The sequence below is a fragment of the Pleurodeles waltl genome, chromosome 4_2, assembly GCF_031143425.1.
Source record: "Pleurodeles waltl isolate 20211129_DDA chromosome 4_2, aPleWal1.hap1.20221129, whole genome shotgun sequence".
NCBI classification, from domain to species: Eukaryota; Metazoa; Chordata; class Amphibia; order Caudata; family Salamandridae; genus Pleurodeles; species Pleurodeles waltl.
This window is the reverse complement of record NC_090443.1, coordinates 337,854,240-337,874,860: the sequence shown is the minus strand read 5'-3', so window position 1 is coordinate 337,874,860 and position 20,621 is coordinate 337,854,240. Positions and strand designations below refer to the sequence as shown.

General features: G+C 44.6%; 1 protein-coding gene across 1 annotated transcript in view; it reads left to right on the top strand.

Moving 5' to 3' along the window:
- The window catches only part of CARD10 (caspase recruitment domain family member 10), a 185,576-nt gene that overhangs the window by 105,235 nt on the left and 59,720 nt on the right, over window positions 1-20,621 (top strand). Inside the window, exons 14-16 of the mRNA XM_069231372.1 lie at window positions 7,090-7,195; window positions 7,279-7,459; window positions 10,539-10,656. Coding sequence (XP_069087473.1) covers window positions 7,090-7,195; window positions 7,279-7,459; window positions 10,539-10,656 — 405 coding nt within the window. The remainder of the gene's footprint in view (window positions 1-7,089; window positions 7,196-7,278; window positions 7,460-10,538; window positions 10,657-20,621) is intronic.

Below are 20,621 nucleotides of genomic sequence, written 5' to 3'. Positions count from 1 at the left end.
AATGAATGAATATTCACACTCTGTTTGAAATACATTTAAATTATGCAAAGATTCGGTTATTGCAGCATACAAAAAGGCATGCCCAGTCCATTAAGTGAGATAATTAATGTTGTTCTGGGCAATTGTTTCACCTCACTAGAACTAGTTGAATAATCAGAATAAATCAGACAACTGAACGAACGATGGACAGTTAACTTTTATGAAAGGTCTTCCACTGTGTCGCACCACACATTCCATGGTTATTCCAATAACAGCTGAGCCACATTTTTGTTGAAACCTGTAAAGGAATCCTGCAGCAGAGGACATAGTATGCTTTGTGAATTAATAATTAGGTGGAAAGAGCTGCAGCCATTTAATCACAATTTTCAAATGATTTTGGGTACAGAATGGAACTAAATCGCCAGTGTTTTATGTTAAATTAGTTTGTCCTCTGTAATGTTTTTAAGTAGAAAATGTGGTAGCAAAATTAACCACAGTTATGCCCAATTTTCCAGTCTTGATATACTGTATTTACCATCACTTTTATCTGTATGGGCTCATTGTGAGAGCTCTAAATCAGAATTTAATATGCCCTGTCAGCATTTAGGTTCCTGCTACTTACTTGCCACACTTTTCATTACCACCAAACATTTTTAGGAATGTGGGCTGTTGGGTTGAAGCAGGAATTTATTTTAGAGGAGAATACAAGCAAGATAACTAGGAGGATTTGTGTGTACTGCATCCATTCCTTAGATATCCCTATTCCTCACTCTTCATCCCTAGTTCTCATCCCTGCATCTCAACCATCATCCCTCCTCACCTATCATACTTATGTCTCATCTGATATCCCTACTTCACATCTATCATTTCTACTTCACATCTATAATTTCTTCTTCACATCTATCAGCACTGCTTCTCATCCATTCTTCTCATCCATCACCCTTAATCATACCTACTTCTCAACCATCATCCCTCCTTCTCATCCATACTTTTCCTATATCATCCCTAATTCTCATGCCTATTCCTTATCCATCTGTCATGAACCTGACGCCTGGTGGAGAATGTTTGGCTACGAGTTGGACCGGAGGCCCAGGTTTTTACACTTGACTGCCAGAGGTATGGGTGGTCCCTTCCAGCAGCCACATTGCTGCCAACACAAGAAACGCCTAGGCAGAAAAAGCCTTTGGAATGTGCCCCAGGAAAAAGGAAAAAGCCCAAGGGCAAAAAACCTCGGAGATGACTTCTGCGCACAGTTAGACCTTTGAAACTAGAAACTAGGCTGAGAATCCAAATCAACAAGAGAAGACTGGAGATTCCAGAAGGAACCATGGAACGACTGGAGCACTGGAATGAGTCGCGACAAACCGTGATTTAAAATAGAGAAGACCGAAAATACCTGGAGGAGCCAAAGGACTGGAGTGCTGGAACACACCGCAGGAGGGCTGGTCCAAGAGATCAGATGTACATGATCTCCTGTACCTCAAACTCAAGTTCATCTCCAAAATAGGAGGATGCAGAGTAAACAATGGTTGACACAGATCAAAGTGGTAAGGTTTCATTTGAGAGACATGAAACACAGAATGGATTTTCCACTGGAGAGACAACTGAATATTGTAGGCTACTGGATTGATGACTTGAACAGTCTTAAAAGACCCATGGATTCTTGGTTTGAATTTATTATGGGAAAGGCAGGATAGGAAGAACTTGGAGGAAACTCAGACTTTGTCTCCAGTCTTGTAGGAAGGTGAAGAGATGCAGCACACATCCAGATAGAATCCACCAATGTACCACTCTGACCGTCATGGCAGTGACAGCCGCCGGGCTGGAGATATCTATCTCCAGCCCAGCGGCTGTCACTGTTCTGCCCGCAGGATTATGACCCCGCCTACTGCCATGGTTTTCGTGGCTTCCTTACCACCACAAAAACCATGGCGGTAGGCAGTATCAGTGACAGGGAATTCCTTCCCTGTCACTGACAGGGGTCTCCCCCACTCCCCTTCCCTCTCCAGTTAGCCCCGCCTCTCCAAAGCCCCCCCACCCCCCTACATTCACGCCCCCTTCACACACACTCACACATACAAACACACTTTCCCACAAACATCCACGCATGCAGACATTCACTCACACACACCCGCCCACACTTTCAAACATACACGCAGACACACAACACAACATACATGCACTCACACCTTCATACATGCACACTCGCATCCGACACGCAACACACACCCGCATACACACACACACAAACATACGCACACACCCACACACATACACACACAACACCCCCTCCCCTGTCGGAGACCTGACTTACCTGTAGTCAGGGTGCCCTCGGGAGACGGGAAGGGGCACTGCTGCCACCAGCAGCGTCCGCCAGCAGAACACCGCCAGGCCGTACTATGGGTAATAATACGGCCAGCACCAGTCTATTGTAGTGGTGATGCTAGAGGCAGCAGCGCTACCTTACTGCCATCCGCCGCCATGGCCACAGCCGAATTCCTGCCATCCTTCTAGCGGAAATCCGGCTGTGGTCATAATATGGTGGACGGCTGGTAGCCACGGCGACAGTCTTTTGGCACCTGTCGCCGCAGCGGTAGGGAGTTTTTACTGCCATTGTTATAATGAGAGCCTACATGAGGTAAAAAAACAATTTCCTGATGTCTTCTGAAGGTCAGCCTTAGTAGTACAGTAATCTCCTTGACTGGCCCAGAACTTAAAGGAGTTCCATTTTGGGTCTGGACTTGTTGTAGGGATTCTTTAGCAATCCTAGGTACATTCTTGTTCCTGGTCCAGCCCTCATCTAGGTACAGCTTACATGCACTGCAGTCCAGTAATGCCAGGATTCTCTCTCTCTTGCCATCAGGTAGCTCCAAAAACACTGTAACAGAAAAAGTGGAACTAGAGTATCACCCCATACTCTAACGAAAGGGACTTGAGATAGTCCCGTCCTTTCCCCTTTCTTATAGGATGGGACTTGATATTTCATGAAGACCTTGGAGGATGAATTGGACAATCTCAGATCAGATGTTCAGATATTCCACAATACATACATAGGCCTTTCTTCCGACTGGTTTCTCTTTTATCCTCCGAAAGGGGGCCTCAGGCAATGCCTATTTGTATAGCTTCTACACTTGGAATTGAAGATGAGGATTCTTGTGAAGGAAACTCTATCCTCTGATATGGAATTCAAAATAGACCAAGCCCGAAGAATGACAAACCCTTCATCATTCAGCCCCACAGGTGCATAGGTGGTTTCAATCTGAAGAACATGAGCAGTCAAGACATATAAAGAGTCTGATGGAGCTGAGTGAACAGGTTCATCCTTTATTTGATCTTTGAGACCTCGGGGGAAAAAAGGGGTATCAAAGTTTGTTTGACCCAAATTGTCTCAGACACCAGTTGACAAAAGCAGGATGCAAATGATCAAACATCCTGGGCCTGATTCACAAAGATAAACTTAGACCAAAAGTCTAAGTTTACAGCAAAGTTTAGACCTAAAGTCTAACTTCACTCATAGTAAAGTTAGACTTGTGGTCTAAGTTTAGACCTTTGGTCTAAACGTAGACCAAAAGTCTAACTTTACTCGCAGTAAACTTAGACATTTGGTCTAAGTATAGACTTTCGGTCTAAACTTAGACCAAAATTCTACGTTTACTCGTAGTAAAGATAGACTTTTTGTCTAAGTTTAGACTTTTTGACTTTTGGTCTAAGTTTACCTTTGTGAATCAGGCCCCCTGAGTTCCCTGTTCAAATTCACAGACGGTTTCTTCTGCTGAATATTCCACATTTGGTCTCTCAAATATTTGCTTAAAGACAGTCAAGAAGGTGGCATAAAGACTATAATCTTTTGAAGCTACTAAAGGGGTCTCCCAAACTAGTGCTGGTCCGGAAAAGGCACTGATCAAATATTCCACCTTCTGCCAATCTTATGAAAACTGAGCAGGATGAAAGGTGAAGAATACTGTTTTAGAATCAAGAAGCTACTTTAATTTATTTTAGTTCTCAGAATGCAGTGGATTGGTTGATAAGACTATTGAAATATCTGAGGCTTGGGAACTTAAAGCTTGTTTTAAGACAAATTTACATCCCTCAGCTGTTGTAATTCATGTGTCTGCTACTGAAGTCTGAACAAGAGCTCTAGCTTGGTCCACCGGAACTGCTTGGAAGTGTGCAGCATCCAGGTCCATAATTTACAGGCTAATACTGAACTTTGGGGTTGGAAACTGTCACAAAGCTGATGCCTTGCAGAACGTCTTGGGCTGCAAGTTGGACTAGACACCCAGGTTCTCACACTACTTGACTGCCAGAGGTATGGGTGTCCCCTTCCAGTAGCCATGCTGCTGCCAAAACATAAAGCACTTAGGCAGAAAGTGGAGGAAATAGCATGAGGGCAAAAAACCTCTGAGATGACTTTTGGGCGCAATTGGAACTTTGAGGCAAGAAACAAGGCTGAGAACCCAACCAACAGGAGATGACTGGAGATTCCAGAAGTGGCCAATGAAAGATTGGAGTGCTGGAATGGCTGGAGACAAACTGTGTTTTTACAGGAGAAGACTGCAGAGTCCTGGAGGAGCCAAGGAAGGACTGAAGAGCTAGAACACTACACAAGAGACCTGTAGCATTGTGGCACAAGGAAAAAATGGAAAACCCTTCCTATATAGGTTCAGGACAGGAATTACATCCCAGGAAATTAGACTACCATGTTGGATTGGGAATATCGTATTTGAAGGAATTGACAAGGCACCATCTTGGAACAGGCAGCATTTCCTATCTGAGAAATCCTCTCAGAAGGATTCTGGGAATAAGAAGGAGAGGCAATATGGAGGCTCTAAGGCTGTCTCCCAATGGGTCCCAAAGGAGAGGGCTGCTATCCAGGAGAGCCCTGGAGGGCTAACCACTTTAAGGTAAATATGTTTAGTGCCTGCAGCAGTCCGCTGGTACCTTCATGCCCCCTCTGGCTCCAACAGGAGCTTGTGTTCCACCCATTGTCGGAAACAAGGGGGCAACAACATAATGTATATTTATCACTATTTCTCATCCATCATACCCACTTCTCATTCCTCCCCCAACTTCCTCACTTTCAGTGCTCTGAAACACCACTCCACAGTGATTTTTTTTTTTTTTTTTTTGCAGTTCTATATAGTCTGATCAAGACCCACAAAGATATTGTAACACTTTACAATAAAAACAGATTCTTGACCAGCAGTTTATAAAATATCAGTTAAGTTTCTTGAAAGCAACAAAAGGAATGAGGTTCTGGTGCCAGGAACTCTGGAAAGTTGCCTTAAGCAAAGTTTACAAAAGAACAATTACATTGCTTAAAAGCACCACATTTATGTACTCAGTTTGAATAGCTATCAATTTTGTTGTCTTAATGTGAGAAATTAAGGTAGGTTCACAGACAACATAGCCTTCAGGTCGAGCAGTAAATCTTGGGTGTCATGTCTTCGTTTTACATAGGAGAGAGACCGGTCTAGTTTTCTCAGTTTCTCCAGAGAAAGAGATGGCCGCCTCTTGCATGCAATTCAGCATTGTTTGTAGAACCTTGGTGTCTCAGCTTCAGTTCTTGCCAGAGCGTCTTCCTATGAGGTCTATGGAGTGGTTGGTGCATCTCGATTTGGAGCCTCCCTTGACGCTAGAATGATGTGGCCATTGCTTGAGACTCCTCCACCCCTGACCAACCCTTCAGGTTTTAACCGACAGTGCTGAGCAAGTGGATAACCCGGGCAAGACCAGGAAGGTTCATATTTCCAACCTCTGGTAATCCATCGTAGACCAACAGTTTGGAATGGAGGGAGTTATCCTTGAAGAAGGAATAGAGTGGAGGTTGAGGAAGGAAGCAAGCTAAGAAGTAGAGATGAGAAGTAGGTTGGGACTGTGGAATGAGGATTCCCTAAAATGGATGCTGTACATGTGCTTTCTGCAGAAATGTGTGCCTGACCTGCAGGTCACAGTGTAATAGCTCAGCAGATTAATGCACCTGCTGCAGTGCATAGTGTGGAGCCTGCAAATAGATGGTTCCAATTTATCGAATCGAGCTAAGTAGGTTAATGTTCCAGTGTGCCTAATCTGTTCAGCAAATGGGACATTTTCAGAGGAAAATTCTGTACACTTTCTAATTTTTCTGGGTTCTACTGAAGTTAAATATATATTACGATGTGGAAAAAAACAGACGAGGTTAAGCTGGGAAACTTGCCAACTTTGCCGGTGAAAATAATTTTGCATACCCCTAACGTTTGTATACCCCTACCCCAGATATACTTTTTAATGGATCTCATTACATTTATATATTCCACGATTACCCCAAACACATCCTGATACACTGCTGGGCCGGCACATTTAATAAGTATGATCACTTTTGTTAGGAGTTAAGGGGATCATTTAGGCCCTGACAGAAGGCATTATTTATAGATCCCTACTAGAGCTGCGACTCCCTTCCTGACGCTGAATGCTTGCAAAGCAGGAGCAATGCTCAAAGCAACTGCCCACCAAACATGTTTGTATTAAAAAAATAAACTTTCAATGCTGGAGTTTGTTTTCTCAATACTGGCACCTAATGGCCCCAGCACAAAGTGAGCCAGTGTCGTGCCAGAGATCGATAGGGAGAAGGAGTGAGTTACATCACCCTCTATATGGAATGATGATTGTCATTGCAACTTGTCAACCCTTTGCCAAACTTGCCATCAGGTCAGAGGTTTACATCAACCTAGCCAACAGAGGACCTGCTAATGTAAACCTGGTGCCTCTCTTTCGCTTGTGAAAAGAGCGAGGTAGCTGCAAGTTTGTCAGGTGTGACCTCCACCCATTTACGCCAGTGCTTCCCATCGTGACACTCTTAAGTACACAAGATGTCATCATTTACGTCAAGGGGACTACGTTAAGGTGTTATGGTACCATTGCTTTAGAAATGTACTGACATTTTGCAGTTGTGTATGGCATGCATGGGCATTACTCGGACACAATTTTCCCTACTAAGTTCTAACTTTTGTCTGACAAGAGAACAATGCTTGCTTGTGTGATGCAAGCCACGTTGACTGTCCTTCCCTCCTGCCTCTATCCTACAAATATTACTGGTGCAAGTCTTGATGTCCTTAAAAATCTCTGTTTTAGGGATTGTCAGGAACACGCCTTTGTACTCCTCCAATACATCTCCTACAAGCCTCTTTAGCATCCCAACTTCCTGCGACAGCTGGACCCACAGAGGAGTCCTCAGCAGGTAAAGCAAACTCTTGGTGTGTTGTGTGATCTTCTTCACTTCTTTGTCCTCCGAGCCCTTAGCTTGTCCCCCTGTTTCTCCAGACAGCTGACCATCACCTTTCCAGCAGAAGATCTCTCCAGCATCCGGGGTCACATTGACCAGTGCGTGGGCGACACCATCTCCATAGTGGGTGGCAGCCACAAGGGTATCTATGTGAAGTGTGTCAAGCCTGGATCAGATGCTGAAACAGCCGGGTTAAAAGAGGGCTGCCGCCTGTTGAAGGTACGTTGGTGTTGAAAGGAATGCTGAGGCCTCAAGTGTGTTCAGTCCTTTATCTTACTAGAGGGTAAAGTGTCCAACTCAGGGCCAGGCAGGCCAGATCCATATTGGATTTTCACTGACTCTGTGAGTTTCTTTCAAATTCATTATGTGTAAATAAGTTGTATTTAGATAGCCTGAAAATCTGGCGTCGATCTGGCAGTACTGGACCTAGGCTGAATATTCATGCAATAGAGTGCGACCTGGGAAGATGCAAGACATGTTCCGGAAATGTCTGGGCCCGAGCCAAAGACCATGGCGTGATGTAAGCTTCTTTGTTTTCCCAGACCAAGAACTTATTTAGAGTTTGGCGGCGTCGAACACTCGCCAAAAAGTGGCAAATGGCCTATTCATCGCATTTCGGTGCCGTTGGGATCAATGCATTTTTAATACAGCGGACAGGGCATCTAACATTATTTAAGAATGTCCTGCATCAGCTCAACTCTAACAGGGCTCTAACGCTTAAACTTCCAGGGAAGTATGCAGCGTAACCCTGCACAGGGGCGGCCCATCGTTTAGGGCGGAAGGCCACACCCCCCCACCTTTTCCCCTCATGAAGAGTGTCTGTCAGGCTGAACAAAGGTCGGCCTGACAGACACTCTTCAATTTCAGCTCAGGCAGCCAGGAGCAGACATGCACAATTTGTGCAGACTCCTGGCTGCCTGAGATGAACTTTGCTGGGCTGAGGAAGTCACAGCTCCTATGGGCGTGACCTCCTCGGCTCAGCAAAGGTGCCTCGAGGCCCTCCCCTGGGTGACGAGGAAAGCGTCACCCATTGAATTCGCCCTGGGCGCTTCAGGTTTAAGCCCTGAAGCGCCCAGGGCGAGTGTCAATCAGTGACACCTCGTCACAGAGTGGGGTGGGGTCAGCAGTCTCACTGACCCCATCCCACTCTGTGACGAGGCTGGGACTGCTGCCTTCCCTCAGTGGCGAAGGCAGCAGTCCCAACCCTCCTGGGACCTCCGAGGCTGAAGGTAAATGTTTTTGATGTTTGAAAATGAATGTTTGGTGCTTGCGTGCATGTTTGAATGGTATGAGTGTTGTTGATGGATGTGAGTGCATCTGTTTGTGAAAGAATGAGTGTGTCTGATGTTTTAAAATTAATGTTTGCTGCGTGCGTGCACGTTTGAGTGTTATGAGTGTTAATGGATGTGCGTGCGTGCGTGTGTGAAAGAATGAGTGTGTGTGTGTGAGATGTTTTAAAATGAATTTTTGGTGCGTGCGTGCATGTTTGAATGTTATGAATGTTGTTAATGGATGTGCGAGCGTGCGTGTGTGTGTGAAAGAATGAGTGTGTGTGTGTGTGTGTGCTTTCCGCCCGTATCCCTCCCTCCTAAAGCTGCCGGCCGCCACTGACCCTGCACCAAAAGCTGCAGTGTGTATGGCATTGCATGAAGGGCAAAAGGCAGGGGCGGTCTGTCCTTTAGGGCGGGCGGAGGGGCCAGGCCCCCCCACCTTTTTTTCCCTCATGAAGAGTGTCTGTCAGGCCGAACAAACGTCAGCCTGACAGACACTCTTAATTTTCTGCTCAGGCAGCCAGGAGCAGACATGTGCGATTTGTGCAGACTCCTGGCTGCCTGAGCTGAATTTTGCTGGGCGGAGGAAGTCACAGCTCCTATGGGCATGACCTCCTCGGCTCAGCAAGGGTGTCTCGAGGCCCTCCCCTGAGTGCCGAGGAAAGTGTTACCCATTGACTTCGCCCTGGGCGCTTCAGGTTTAAGCCCTGAAGCGCCCAGGGTGAGTGTCAATCAGTGATACCTCGTCACAGAGTGGGGTGGGGTCAGCAGTCTCACTGACCCCATCCCACTCTTTGAGGAGGCTGGGACTGCTGCCTTCCCTCATTGGCTGACCTTAGGCAGCAGTCCCAACCCTCCTGGGACCTCCGAGGCTGAAGGTAAGTGTGTGTGATGTTTGAAAATGAATGTTTGGTGCGTGCGTGCATGTTTGAATGTTATGTGTGTTGTTAATGGATGTGCGTGCATGTGTGTGTGAAAGAATGAGTGTGTGTGATGTTTTAAAATGAATGTTTGGTGCATGCGTGGATGTTTGAGTGTTATGAGTGTTATTGGATGTGCGTGCGTGTGTGAAAGAATGAGTGTGATGTTTTAAAATGAATGTTTGGTGCGTGCATGTTTGAATGTTATGAATGTTGCTAATGGATGTGCGTGCGTGTGTGAAAGAATGAGTGTGTGTGTGTATGTGTGTGTGCTTCCCGCACGCCCCACTCCCTCCTAAAGCTGCCGGGCGCCACTGGCAAAAGGAGCACTGCACTGTTCTTACAAGGCGTGGCATTGGCCTCAGCCATGCGCACGCCAAGTATGATGTGTTTGCGTGATGCTAAGTACGATTTAGAGGTGGACCATGGCTAGTGAGGGCTGGGTTGTGTGTATCTTATGAATTGCCTTAAGTAGACGATCACCCAAGGGTCAATTATATAATATGTTTAATTTTCACAGAAATAACACGTATCATATGTGGAAATAGCACACAATTTGCGTTTTCTCATTGTTCCCGCCTTTTCCTTTGGCACTGGGATTCCACACAAAGCCGGGGCACGATACTCTGCGTAACTTTAGCTGCGCTGGGTTTGCATCGCATCCCAGGGGTCTTTGAGCTGCTCTCGCCACTGTTACGCTCAGTGCCGTAACAAAGGCCCCCGCAGCCCCCACGGTTTGGAGGGGGGTAGGGGACAGGCTCCTGGGGGTCCCTCAGCACAGCACCTGGCTGGCGGAAGTCTGGAGGAGGGGCCCTCTATGTTCTTTGCAAGGTGAGGGGGGTTCAGTTTCGTTACGCCACTGGCTACGCTCTCTTTACATGAGCAATCTGGAGTTTGACGCAAAGAAATGAACTGCTACTTAGTGCTGCACTCATGTCTACTTTCAGCGCAAAATACCTTTGGCATGCAAATGTTGGTCGGTGCTACTGTTCGCAGGGCTTTAGTTCTCGTTGCTTTGTTAAAACGTGTGCCACGAGTACCCGAGCTATACGTTTGTAAAGTGGACGACCTTTTGCCTCACCCTCTTTCTCCTTTCCCCTCTTGTAGTTTGGGTCCTCAGACTTGGGCCCTTTATCCATGGAACAATGCACTAAAGAAGTGGCCCACTTGTACCTTCAACACTGCTCAGACCCCGCAGCGCTGACCTTCCGGATGGATAAGGAAGGTGAGTCCAGTTGATGGAGGTGGTTAGAGTCTGTGACAGTGGCTCTTAAGCAGGGTTAGACTAGGAAGGCAATATGCTCAGTCACCAAATTAAAAGCTGTCCCATTCAAATAGGCAAAGAGGTGCCCTCATTTTTTGCTTATCAGTTGAATTTGTAAAGACAAGCTTTGTATGTGATTTGCAAAGTGTGTAGGATTAGTGCTTGCTTCAGGCTATGTTTGAGGTAATATCAAAGAAATCAAACAAAATGAACTGGCTCACCAGATCATAAAACAGTCACACAAACAGCCAAAACAGCCCATAAACTGCCCTTTTGGTCCAGCCTACGTGCACTGCCAGGTTGTCCTTTAGCCCAGACAGGGAGGATGCAATTACAGTGAGATCTGGCGTGGTGAGGCTGTCTCAATGCAGGGGGTATGTTTTTTATGGGTGTAGATGGTCAGACTGGCCATTCTGTTACTCTGATTTCCACGGTAGGCTGCATGCTAGAGGCCTGTTTTCAGAGATGGAGCAGAGTATTCGGAAAATTGGTGATCAGTCCTTTTTGTGGCAGTGGGTGAATCATAATGTTGGGTGAATCTGGGCATGGATGCTATTCAAGGCCAGCCAGTGGTTGGAGTTGCAGCCCATCTGGTTATCAAAGTGATTGCTATACCCTTGAGGCTCTCACCACTTAGGCAAGCCATCACTTAAGTTACTAGCGTCTGAAGGGAGCAGAGAAACAGGCATAGGACTTATGGTGTTAGATTCCTAAAAGTACATTTTTAAATATATGGTAGGTTTATTCATCCAATTCATGCAACTTAATTACGACCAAAGACTGTGTGATGTCACTTTATGTTATGCTATAATTGTAAACGGTGATGTACTGTCTATTTCAGTGATGCCATCAGGGTAGCCTAACCGAGTAATTCTGGTTTAAAGATGTAGTGAAACTATCATCTTGGTAGCAGTAAATGGATGTTAGTGGTGGGTGATGCATTTGGAAGGCGGGGAATAGTTATGTTCAAATTAGTTATAAGAAAAAGTTACTTACCTACGGTAATTATCTTTGTAGCGGACATTCAATCTACCTGATGATTCCTCACAAGTAGACTAATCCCAGATGTCAGATTGAATATCGAAACTTCAAAGTTCTCATGTTGCTGGTTTTGTATCAATGCTGTGTTCACTGTTGTGTTGTCCGGCAAGGTTTGAATTAGATGGTGGGGATGAAGGCCTTGAGCAGCCGCCAAATGGCCATCAGTTTCATCAGGTTGATGTGGAGGACCTGTTCTTCTGGAAGCCTCTAATGTCCAGATCCCCCACACCCTAGGGTGGCAGCATCATATGCTAATGTGCATGCATGATTGGGGTTGAGGCATCATATACGAATGTGCATGCATGACTAGGAGAATGCAGAAAGCAAGCAGATCTAGGTATCTAAGGACTCCTAAGACTGGAACACTTGCATGCCACTGAAATTCTTGTATGTTACTGTGAAGACAGAACCATTTCCTGAATGTGACTGATCCTGTGTAGTGGGGAAGAGGCACAGAGAAGAGTGGTGTTGTTTCATGTCTAGTGATGTCATGAAAGCCCTGTAGCCCCAGGCTAACAACATCAGTTTCTATCCATTCTTCCCTACCTTCAAGGCAAGTGACAGACTGACATCGATAGAGTAAGGCAGTGCCAAAAACATAAAGTGGAACCTTTTTAATTTTCCCTACAACACACCCATCAAACTGGGAGGCAGGTGGGTCAGTGAAGAATCTGCAGGTGAATAGAGTATCCACCAGAAAGATTGTTACTGCAGGTAAGCAACTTTTTCTTCTGATCGATACTTCTACTTGCAGATTCCTCACTGTAGTACCGATTACAAGGTAATACCCTGCCCTTGGAGGAAGATTTATGGATGATTAGAAAAGGAAGTTCTGAAGAACCGCTCTGGCAAAATACGCATCCTTATGCACTTCAGAATCAAGGCAATAGTGCTTAGCAAAAGCATGCAGGCACGCCCATACCACAGTCTTGCAGATCTTTGCACTAGGAACTCCTCTGGCTCGGGGAGAAGTTGTGGTTTTGGCCTTAACCCCTAAATCATTGCAAAGGGAATTTCTTGGCCAACTGCCTAGCAGGTTTTGATACATAGGATGATCCATCTCAAGAGCATACTTTTCTAAACTGCCTTTCCCTTCTTAGCACTGTGGTAACCAACACGGAGCTGGTCTCCCAGCCATTTGTCTTTGGTGCAGCTGAGATTGTTTGACCATCCATCTAAAGTCTAACTCATGCAACTGCTCCTCCTCCTTTGTGGGATGCAGTGAAGGATAGAATGTTGGGTGGGTGATGGACAGACTCAGGTGGAAAGGATCTACCAGCTTTGGGAGGAAATAAGCCCTGGTGTGCAACACCAATTTGTTTGGATACAAAGAAGTAAAAGGGGGATGGGAACTGACAGCTTGTAACTCTCTCAACCATCTGACTGAGGTGATAGCTACCAATAGCACAGTTCTGAATATCAACATCCTTTAGGGACAGCTATGTAGAGACTCAAAGAGAGTCCCTGTAAGAAAAGTCAAAGATAAACTAGGGTCCCACTGGGGTGCCAGCAAGGGGGGTTGGAAGACACAGATTTGTCAACACCTTCAAAAAAAGCATGACAATGGAGGACTTGAAAAGGGATAGCTGGTCAGGCAAACAGAGAAATGCAGACAAGCCAGTGAAATACACTATGACTGTGCCTATTACACAAGCCGGCTGAGCAAGAGAAATTGCATATTGCAGGAAATGAGTTAGCTTGGCCTACAGAACGTCCACATTATTGTCCGCACAATATACAAAAAAAGTTCCTCCATGTGCCTAAGGAAGCAGATTTGTTGGAGGGGGGGCATGCAGACAGTGGCGTCCACCACCTCTGGTGACAGTGGAAAGGAAATTAGGTGTCACTGCTCAATCTCCAAGCATTTAGGTGAAGGCCTCGGAGATAGGGTGGACAGCCATTTTCCCCTACTGGGAGAAAAGGTCGGGCCTGAATGGAGATACAGAGGGACACTTGGAAAAGTGTTGAAGGGCACATACCACACAGTTCTTGGCCAACCCGGGTCAATGATAATGACTTGGGCCTGTCATTGGTGAATATTACTCAGAACCAGAGGAATCAAGGGAATGAGGGGAAATACAGAGTGCAGATGAAAATACTACCTCAACTGAAAGGTGTCCCCTAAGGCTCCCCTCAAGAGATACTCAAGGGCAAACAACTGATGACATTGAGTATTTTCCGAACAGGTGAACAAGTGCACCTGAGAAGTGCTCCACTGGGCCAATATGTCATGAATTTAACTCTGGTAGAACACACCTCTCATGATTAGCAAGATATCACCAGTTCAGACTGTTGGCTTTCACATTCAGAGACCACTCTAGGCGATTGATGGTGAGCCAGATCCCTTGGCGGTGTGCCCAAGGCCCCAGTCTCAAGGCTTCCATGCAAACGAGTGGAGATGAAGGCCTTGAATGCCAGCAAAATTGCCAGCTGTTCCAAAAGTTTGATGTGAAGGACCCGCTCTTCTGGACACCAGAGGCCTCTGATCTCCAGATCCTCGAGATAGACTCCCCACCCTAGGGTGGAGGCATCTATCACTGCCATAGTTACAAATAGAGGGGGAGGGAAGGCCATCCTACAGCTAAGGTTCATCTTGTTCCTCCACCAGACCACTTTTGCTGCAGTGTTGTGGGGATATCACAATGGAGTCTGCCAGGTCTTCCCTGTGATGAGGACATTGCCTGCAGAGGCACCATTGCAGGGCCCTTATATGCTAATATGCATGCATGACCTTGGAGAATGCAGGAAGGTAGCCGAACTAGCAATCTAAGGACTCTCAAAAATGGTACTCTTATGGGTTGCTGGGAAGATGGAACCATTTCCTGCATGTTGCTGATCCTTTGCTGTAGGGGGAAAGGCACAGAGAAGTGTGGTGTCTAGTACCGACCCTATGAACTGTAGTTATTGGGAGGGCCATAGGTGAGATTTGGGCTTGCTTATTGAAAAGCCTAGATCAAACAGCAGGGTTTCTGCTGACTGCAGGTGGAGAAACACCACCTTTAGAAAACAAGCCTTGATCAGCCAGTCATCCGGGTCTGGGATATTCGGATGGCTGATCTTCTGAGATAGGCCACCAACACTGCCGTTAACTTTTTAAAGACCTGATGTATTGATGTAAAGTCAAAGGATAGTACTGCATACTGGTAATGTGTAGAAGTCAGAACAAATCTCATATACGTTCAATGTGTCCATTGGATGGGGATGTGAAAGCACACATCCTGCAGGTCGAGAGACACCATCCAGTCTCCACATTCAAACGCCAGTAGTACTTGAGCTAGGGTAAGCATCTTGAGTTTTTCCTTTTTGAGGAAGATGTTCAGTTGCCTGAGGTCCAGAATCAGATGCAGATTGCCATCTTTCCTGGGCACTAGGAAGTAACACGCATAACATCCTTGGCCAACTTCCTGCTCGGGCACAAATTCCACTGTTCCATTCTGTAGGGGAGCTGCTACCTCCTGTTGCAGTATAGCAAGGTGATCTGGAGGCAGGGGGAAGAGGGGGGAATATGGGGTGAAGCCTCGAGGAAGTGAACGGTGGAACCTCTTTTCACAATTTGGAGGAACCACTTGTCCGAAGTAATGGCTCTCCAGGCTGGGAGAAAGCAGGACACCCGCCTTCCCACAGAGTCTGAGTGGTTTTAGGGAAGCAAACTAGGTCTCCTTTTCTGGTGATATAGGAGAAGGGAAGGAGGAGGAGGATTGCAAGGTGTAACCACTGCCCTTTCCTCTGAGTCTACCTATATACGGTCTGACCAATGGGTTAGGCTGTGACTCGGTTTGTGGCATATGCTGCTGCCAGTGACAAAAGGAAGATGCTCTTGAGAAGCTTTGAAAGCATTGCCTCTTGAGGGAGGAGGCAGTTGAAGACCTAGGGAGAGAGCCATAGCTTTACTGGTCTTAAAACTATCCAATGCCGGATCAGTTCTGTAGCAAAACAGATGTGCCTTGTCAAATGGTAGAGCCATAAGATTTGCCTGAATGTCTGCTGAAAAGTTAGTGCTCTGGGTTGGAGCCAGGCATGTATTTGAATGGAAATAGAGGCGAGTGTCACCCCAACTAATGAACTTACTGTGTTCAGTTCTGATATAATAATGTGCAGATTGGCATTTTGGCAGTCATGAACCTCTTCCTGAAAATATTCCCTCATGACCTATGCAAAGTTCCTCCAGATGGATAAGTGGAGCAAAAAGCTTGTATGAACAGACTCATCAGCAAGCATAGATTAAAAGGAAGGGAGGGATCACCTGGAGCAGGGCGATAATGATGGTCATAGAGGCTGTTGAACTCTGGGGTGGAAGAGGGCTTCTCTACACAGTCAAGAATGGCATTGTTGAAAAAGAAGAGAGGCTCTGATGCAGAAGAAAATGATAGGAGGACCTTGTGAGGATGGTGCTCCTAGTTTCGGTAGTCAGAAGCTGAAACGCCAACACCTCAGCTGCCTTATGCATAACCTTGTGAAAGGAGACAACTTCAGGCATTGGTGAACTAATGGGGATGTCCAGAGCTAGCTCAAGAGAAGTGTCAAGGTCACTAGCAGAAGATAAGCATTGAAATTCCTGTGCCAGATCTCCAGTATGCCCGTAATGCTGCAGGCTCAGAGAGTTTGTGTCTGTACCAAAAATATAATGAAGACGATTTCTATACTCCTCTTCTTCCAGCATCCCTACCGGATCAGTTCAGCACGAGGCTGACATGAGGCTGTGGTATTGGTTGCGCCGTATCCAGCTCTGGGGGTGGAGGTAGTGTTGTAGGCAGCAGCTGTAGCAGCGTGGCTGTCAATAGCATCAAGGGCTGCATTGTCCAACAACAGAGAGCTGGGTCAAAGCAATGTGGCATCAGCACTGGATCCATTGGTGCAGTGCAAAGAGGCATCGGAGCCAAAGGTATATACAATTGAAATCTGAATGGGGCTGTTGGCCGTGAAGGGGAGCTAGGTGGCAACAAAACCCTCAAGAAGATCGGGGGTACATAGCTTTAACATTGATGGATCTGAACCTGGCATTGGGAACTCAGGAAAAATCAGCCCCAGAAGCTCGTTTGGCGAAGGCCCCTGCTCTGAGGTATCCGAGAAGGTCTGAGGCCAATCGGGGGCCAGGTCCTGTAAAGTCACAAGAGTGGGGTCCGCTTGGAGGGGAGACTACCAGGATCAAATCGACTAACTCCAGCTCCGAGGACGATTGTCCTATGGGAGATGAAGAGCGATGAGGCGACTTACTTTTGGAGAGTTTCTCACCATTTTTGTGCTGCTGCTTTTTGCCCCGTGAAGATGAAGAGGGGGACCTGGATTGATGCTTGAGCAGAAAAAAGGGAATTGACGTTTCAATGCTGAGGCTCCATATGGCTTTTATGACACCACCATATGCCTCTTTTGGCATTGAGAAAAAAGCCTGCAACCTTTACCGATAACACAAAAGCTTTGAAGTTTCCGGATCTAGTCTGACACCTGCTAATTTACTACAGCTGTGGAATCTGCAGGCATAAGTATCCATCAGAAATACATTTCACCTTCGACTACAGAGCATTTTAGTAGCCTTTGTGGTGGCAAGAGTGTAACATTAACATAGACAGTTTTTTTTTTGTAACATTGGTTATGCGCTACTCGTTTATGATTGCCTGACCATTTTTTTATGATCATAAAAACAGTAGAGGTCCGTGAATTGCAGTGTTTGGACTAAATATCAAATTAAAAATATCGGTGGATAAAAATATCAGAAATTAAATATCATGACACACAAATATCTTGATGCACAAATATGGTTGACAAAAATATTGTTTTTTTGAGGTAAATAATAATTTTTTTATCAACATTGATTTTTTAAATATTGTTTTCAATACTGTAGCAGTTAAAATATTGTTTTTTAATTATATGAATTTGTTTTAGTTGATATACTCATTATTTGTGGTACTAATGATTATTTAAAGGGTAATAATTAAAAAAAATATAGAGATTGTAATTTTAAGTGATTTTGAATTTTTATTAAGTTTTTAATAGTAATTTAGCGTTGTAATGGGCTGTTGGGTTTATAGAGGGAATAGGGTAGAAAAGTATTTATTTTACTTATATTTTAGCTGCTTACTGCTACGTTTGTGGGGGTCTAGGGTCGGAAGTTAATTGAGTAATAATTAGTTAACAATTTATCATTAATTGTTAAATATTTTATTGATTTTCAATTATGTAAAATGTACAATACTGATTTAGTGTACTTATATTCTAGTTGACGGGATGCTAGATTGTGAGGGGCTAGGGTGGGAAGTTAGTTAAGTAATAATTAACTATTCATTATTTGTAAATTCATTATTTAAATTGAATTTTAAATATGCAAATTACAAAAGACTTATTTATTTAAATTAGATTTTAGTTGTGGCCTGCTAGGTTTGAAGGAGTCTAGGCTGGGAGGTTAATTAAGTACACATTATTTATCAATTAATTATTGATTTTTAATTTATATCTAATTGATTTTAAATATGTCAATTATGGATTACTTGTATTTTGATGATAGTTTAGGTTCAAGCTGCTAGGTTGTAGGGGTATAGGGTGGGAAGTTAACTGCATAATTATTTAATAATTTATAAGTATTTTATTGAATAGTAATTATGTATATTGTTTACTTTTTTATTTTACATATACATATATTTAATGTTAATACTTTTTACATTGAGTTTTCTATTTTGTCTACATTCATGGTCTTACTTATATGTGTAATAATAATAATGTGTTTGAAGTGAAGTGCCTTCCCTACTTTTGTTTAGACTGCAGCAGGGATAGTAAAATTAACCTGTCTGTAGTTCAACACTTTTCCTACTGTTGCACTGTTTGGACTGGGATTAGTAAATTAAACCGCTCTAACATCCAATGCTTTCTCTGCTGTTTCACAGACTGGAGTGTGAATAGTACATTTTTACCCCTCTAAGTCCAACAATTTCCCTACTAGTGCGATGCTTTGAGTGAGAATAGTAGCTTTTGTTCCATAGAAATCCAACGCTTTCCCTACTGTTGCTGAGTTTGGACTGAGAATAGTATATGTAACACCTCTGAAGTCCAACACTTTCCCTGCTGTTGCACTGTCTGGAATGGGAACAGTAAATCAAACTGCTCGGAAGTGCAACACTTTCCCTACTATTGTGGTGACTGGAGTAGAAATAGTAAATCTAACCCCACCGAAGTCCAACACTTTCCCTACTGCTGCATAAAGTAGAAGGGGGCTAGTATACTTAATATTGTTAGACTCCAATAGTTTTCATAATATTCTCAAATAGAATGTATGGTATTATATTTTATTTTATTTTTTATTTTTAGATTATTTGTTTTAAAAAAATGTATTTTAATGTTCATAGTATTTTTAGTAAATGTATTTTTGGGGTTTCAAATTGTTGATATTTTATTTATTGTCTACATTAATTAATATGTTGTTTCTTACTGAAAGGTTTTATGCGTTATGGGTTTAATGTGTATGTATTATATGTCTTCACCCACACACACACACACATACATTTGTATACTACCTAGTTATACATATATATATATATATATATATATATATATATTTATATATATATATATATATATATATATATATATATATATACAGTATGTGTGTGTGTGTGTGTGTGTACACGCTAATATATATATTAACTGCTGGAGATCGCCACTCGGTAGTTATAGTTAGGATCTAGGGCCTGATTGTGAGTTCGGTCCCTGCCGGGCCCATTATGACTTCACTGCTGGTCTGACAGGTGTAAAGCAAGGTTTACACCCGTCAACCCAGCGGGAAAGTGGTGGCAGAATTGTCACCGGCTCGTAATCAAGCTGGCGGAAACGCTGCAGCCCGCAGGGGGCACCAGCAGTGCTCAGTATTTGGACAGAAGACAATGGGCATTGTGAGAGTGCTGGTCAGGAGGATCCCTGCATTGCTCATGTCAAGTGAATGGGCAGTGCACAGGCCCTCCTCTTGCCTCCTGCACCTGTTCTCTGCCAGCTTTTTCATGGCCTTGGCTGATTGCGACCTGCATCCGCCGTCTACGCATCGGAATCGCTGATCCCGGCAAAGACAGCAGTACCCTGGTGGACTGACCACCAGGGTCGTAATGTGGTGGTCAGACTGCCACAGCAGCGGCAGTCCGGACCCCCACTGTGAGTCAGGCTCATAATAAATCCCTAAGTTTCTATAGAATTGTTTTTGTTTGTTTTGCCAATAGCTTTGGCCCTGGTTGATGAATTTTCATGAAAGTTTCCAAAAACATACAATGCTCACTTCAGCGTCTGTCTTTAAAGTTTCGGGGTGATCCATCAAACGAGGGCCAATAAACAGGGGGATCCCAAAACGCTTTTTCCCCATGCATTTTTCCATAGGGATTTTGAACAGGAATAACGCCTGAACCAGTGGACAGAATTACCCCAAATTTGGCAGAAAGGTAGTTCTTGGTCCAGAAAGCGGCCTTTGTGTAAAATTCATTCAGTAGTTTTTGAGACATTAATGAAAATTAAAATGTGTACATGTAGGAACGTGAAAGCTCCGCGAACCTCCCGATCTCATGCTGAGATCTGAATAGCTGCCAACACTTTGACAAGGAAGTGTTGGCAGCCATGTTGGGACTCTGTTTCAGATAGGTCCCAGAACAAAAGGTTAAAAATAAGAAAATTGGTCAGGATAGGGACACCCTTGCCCCTTAGTTCTGGTGCTGGGGTCCCAGAGGCATCCAGCAGAGCAAAAAAGCTTTTTTTGTTAATTTTCAGCGGGAGCTGTGGCGGATCCACCAAAAAAAAAAAAAAAAAAACAAGAGCCCTTGTTTAAATGAAGCACCCGGGTGGGCTAGGTACTAGAGCATCAAAATTTTAAATATGGGAGGGGGTGCCTGACCCCTTGCAGTCCCGGGGACCACCACCTC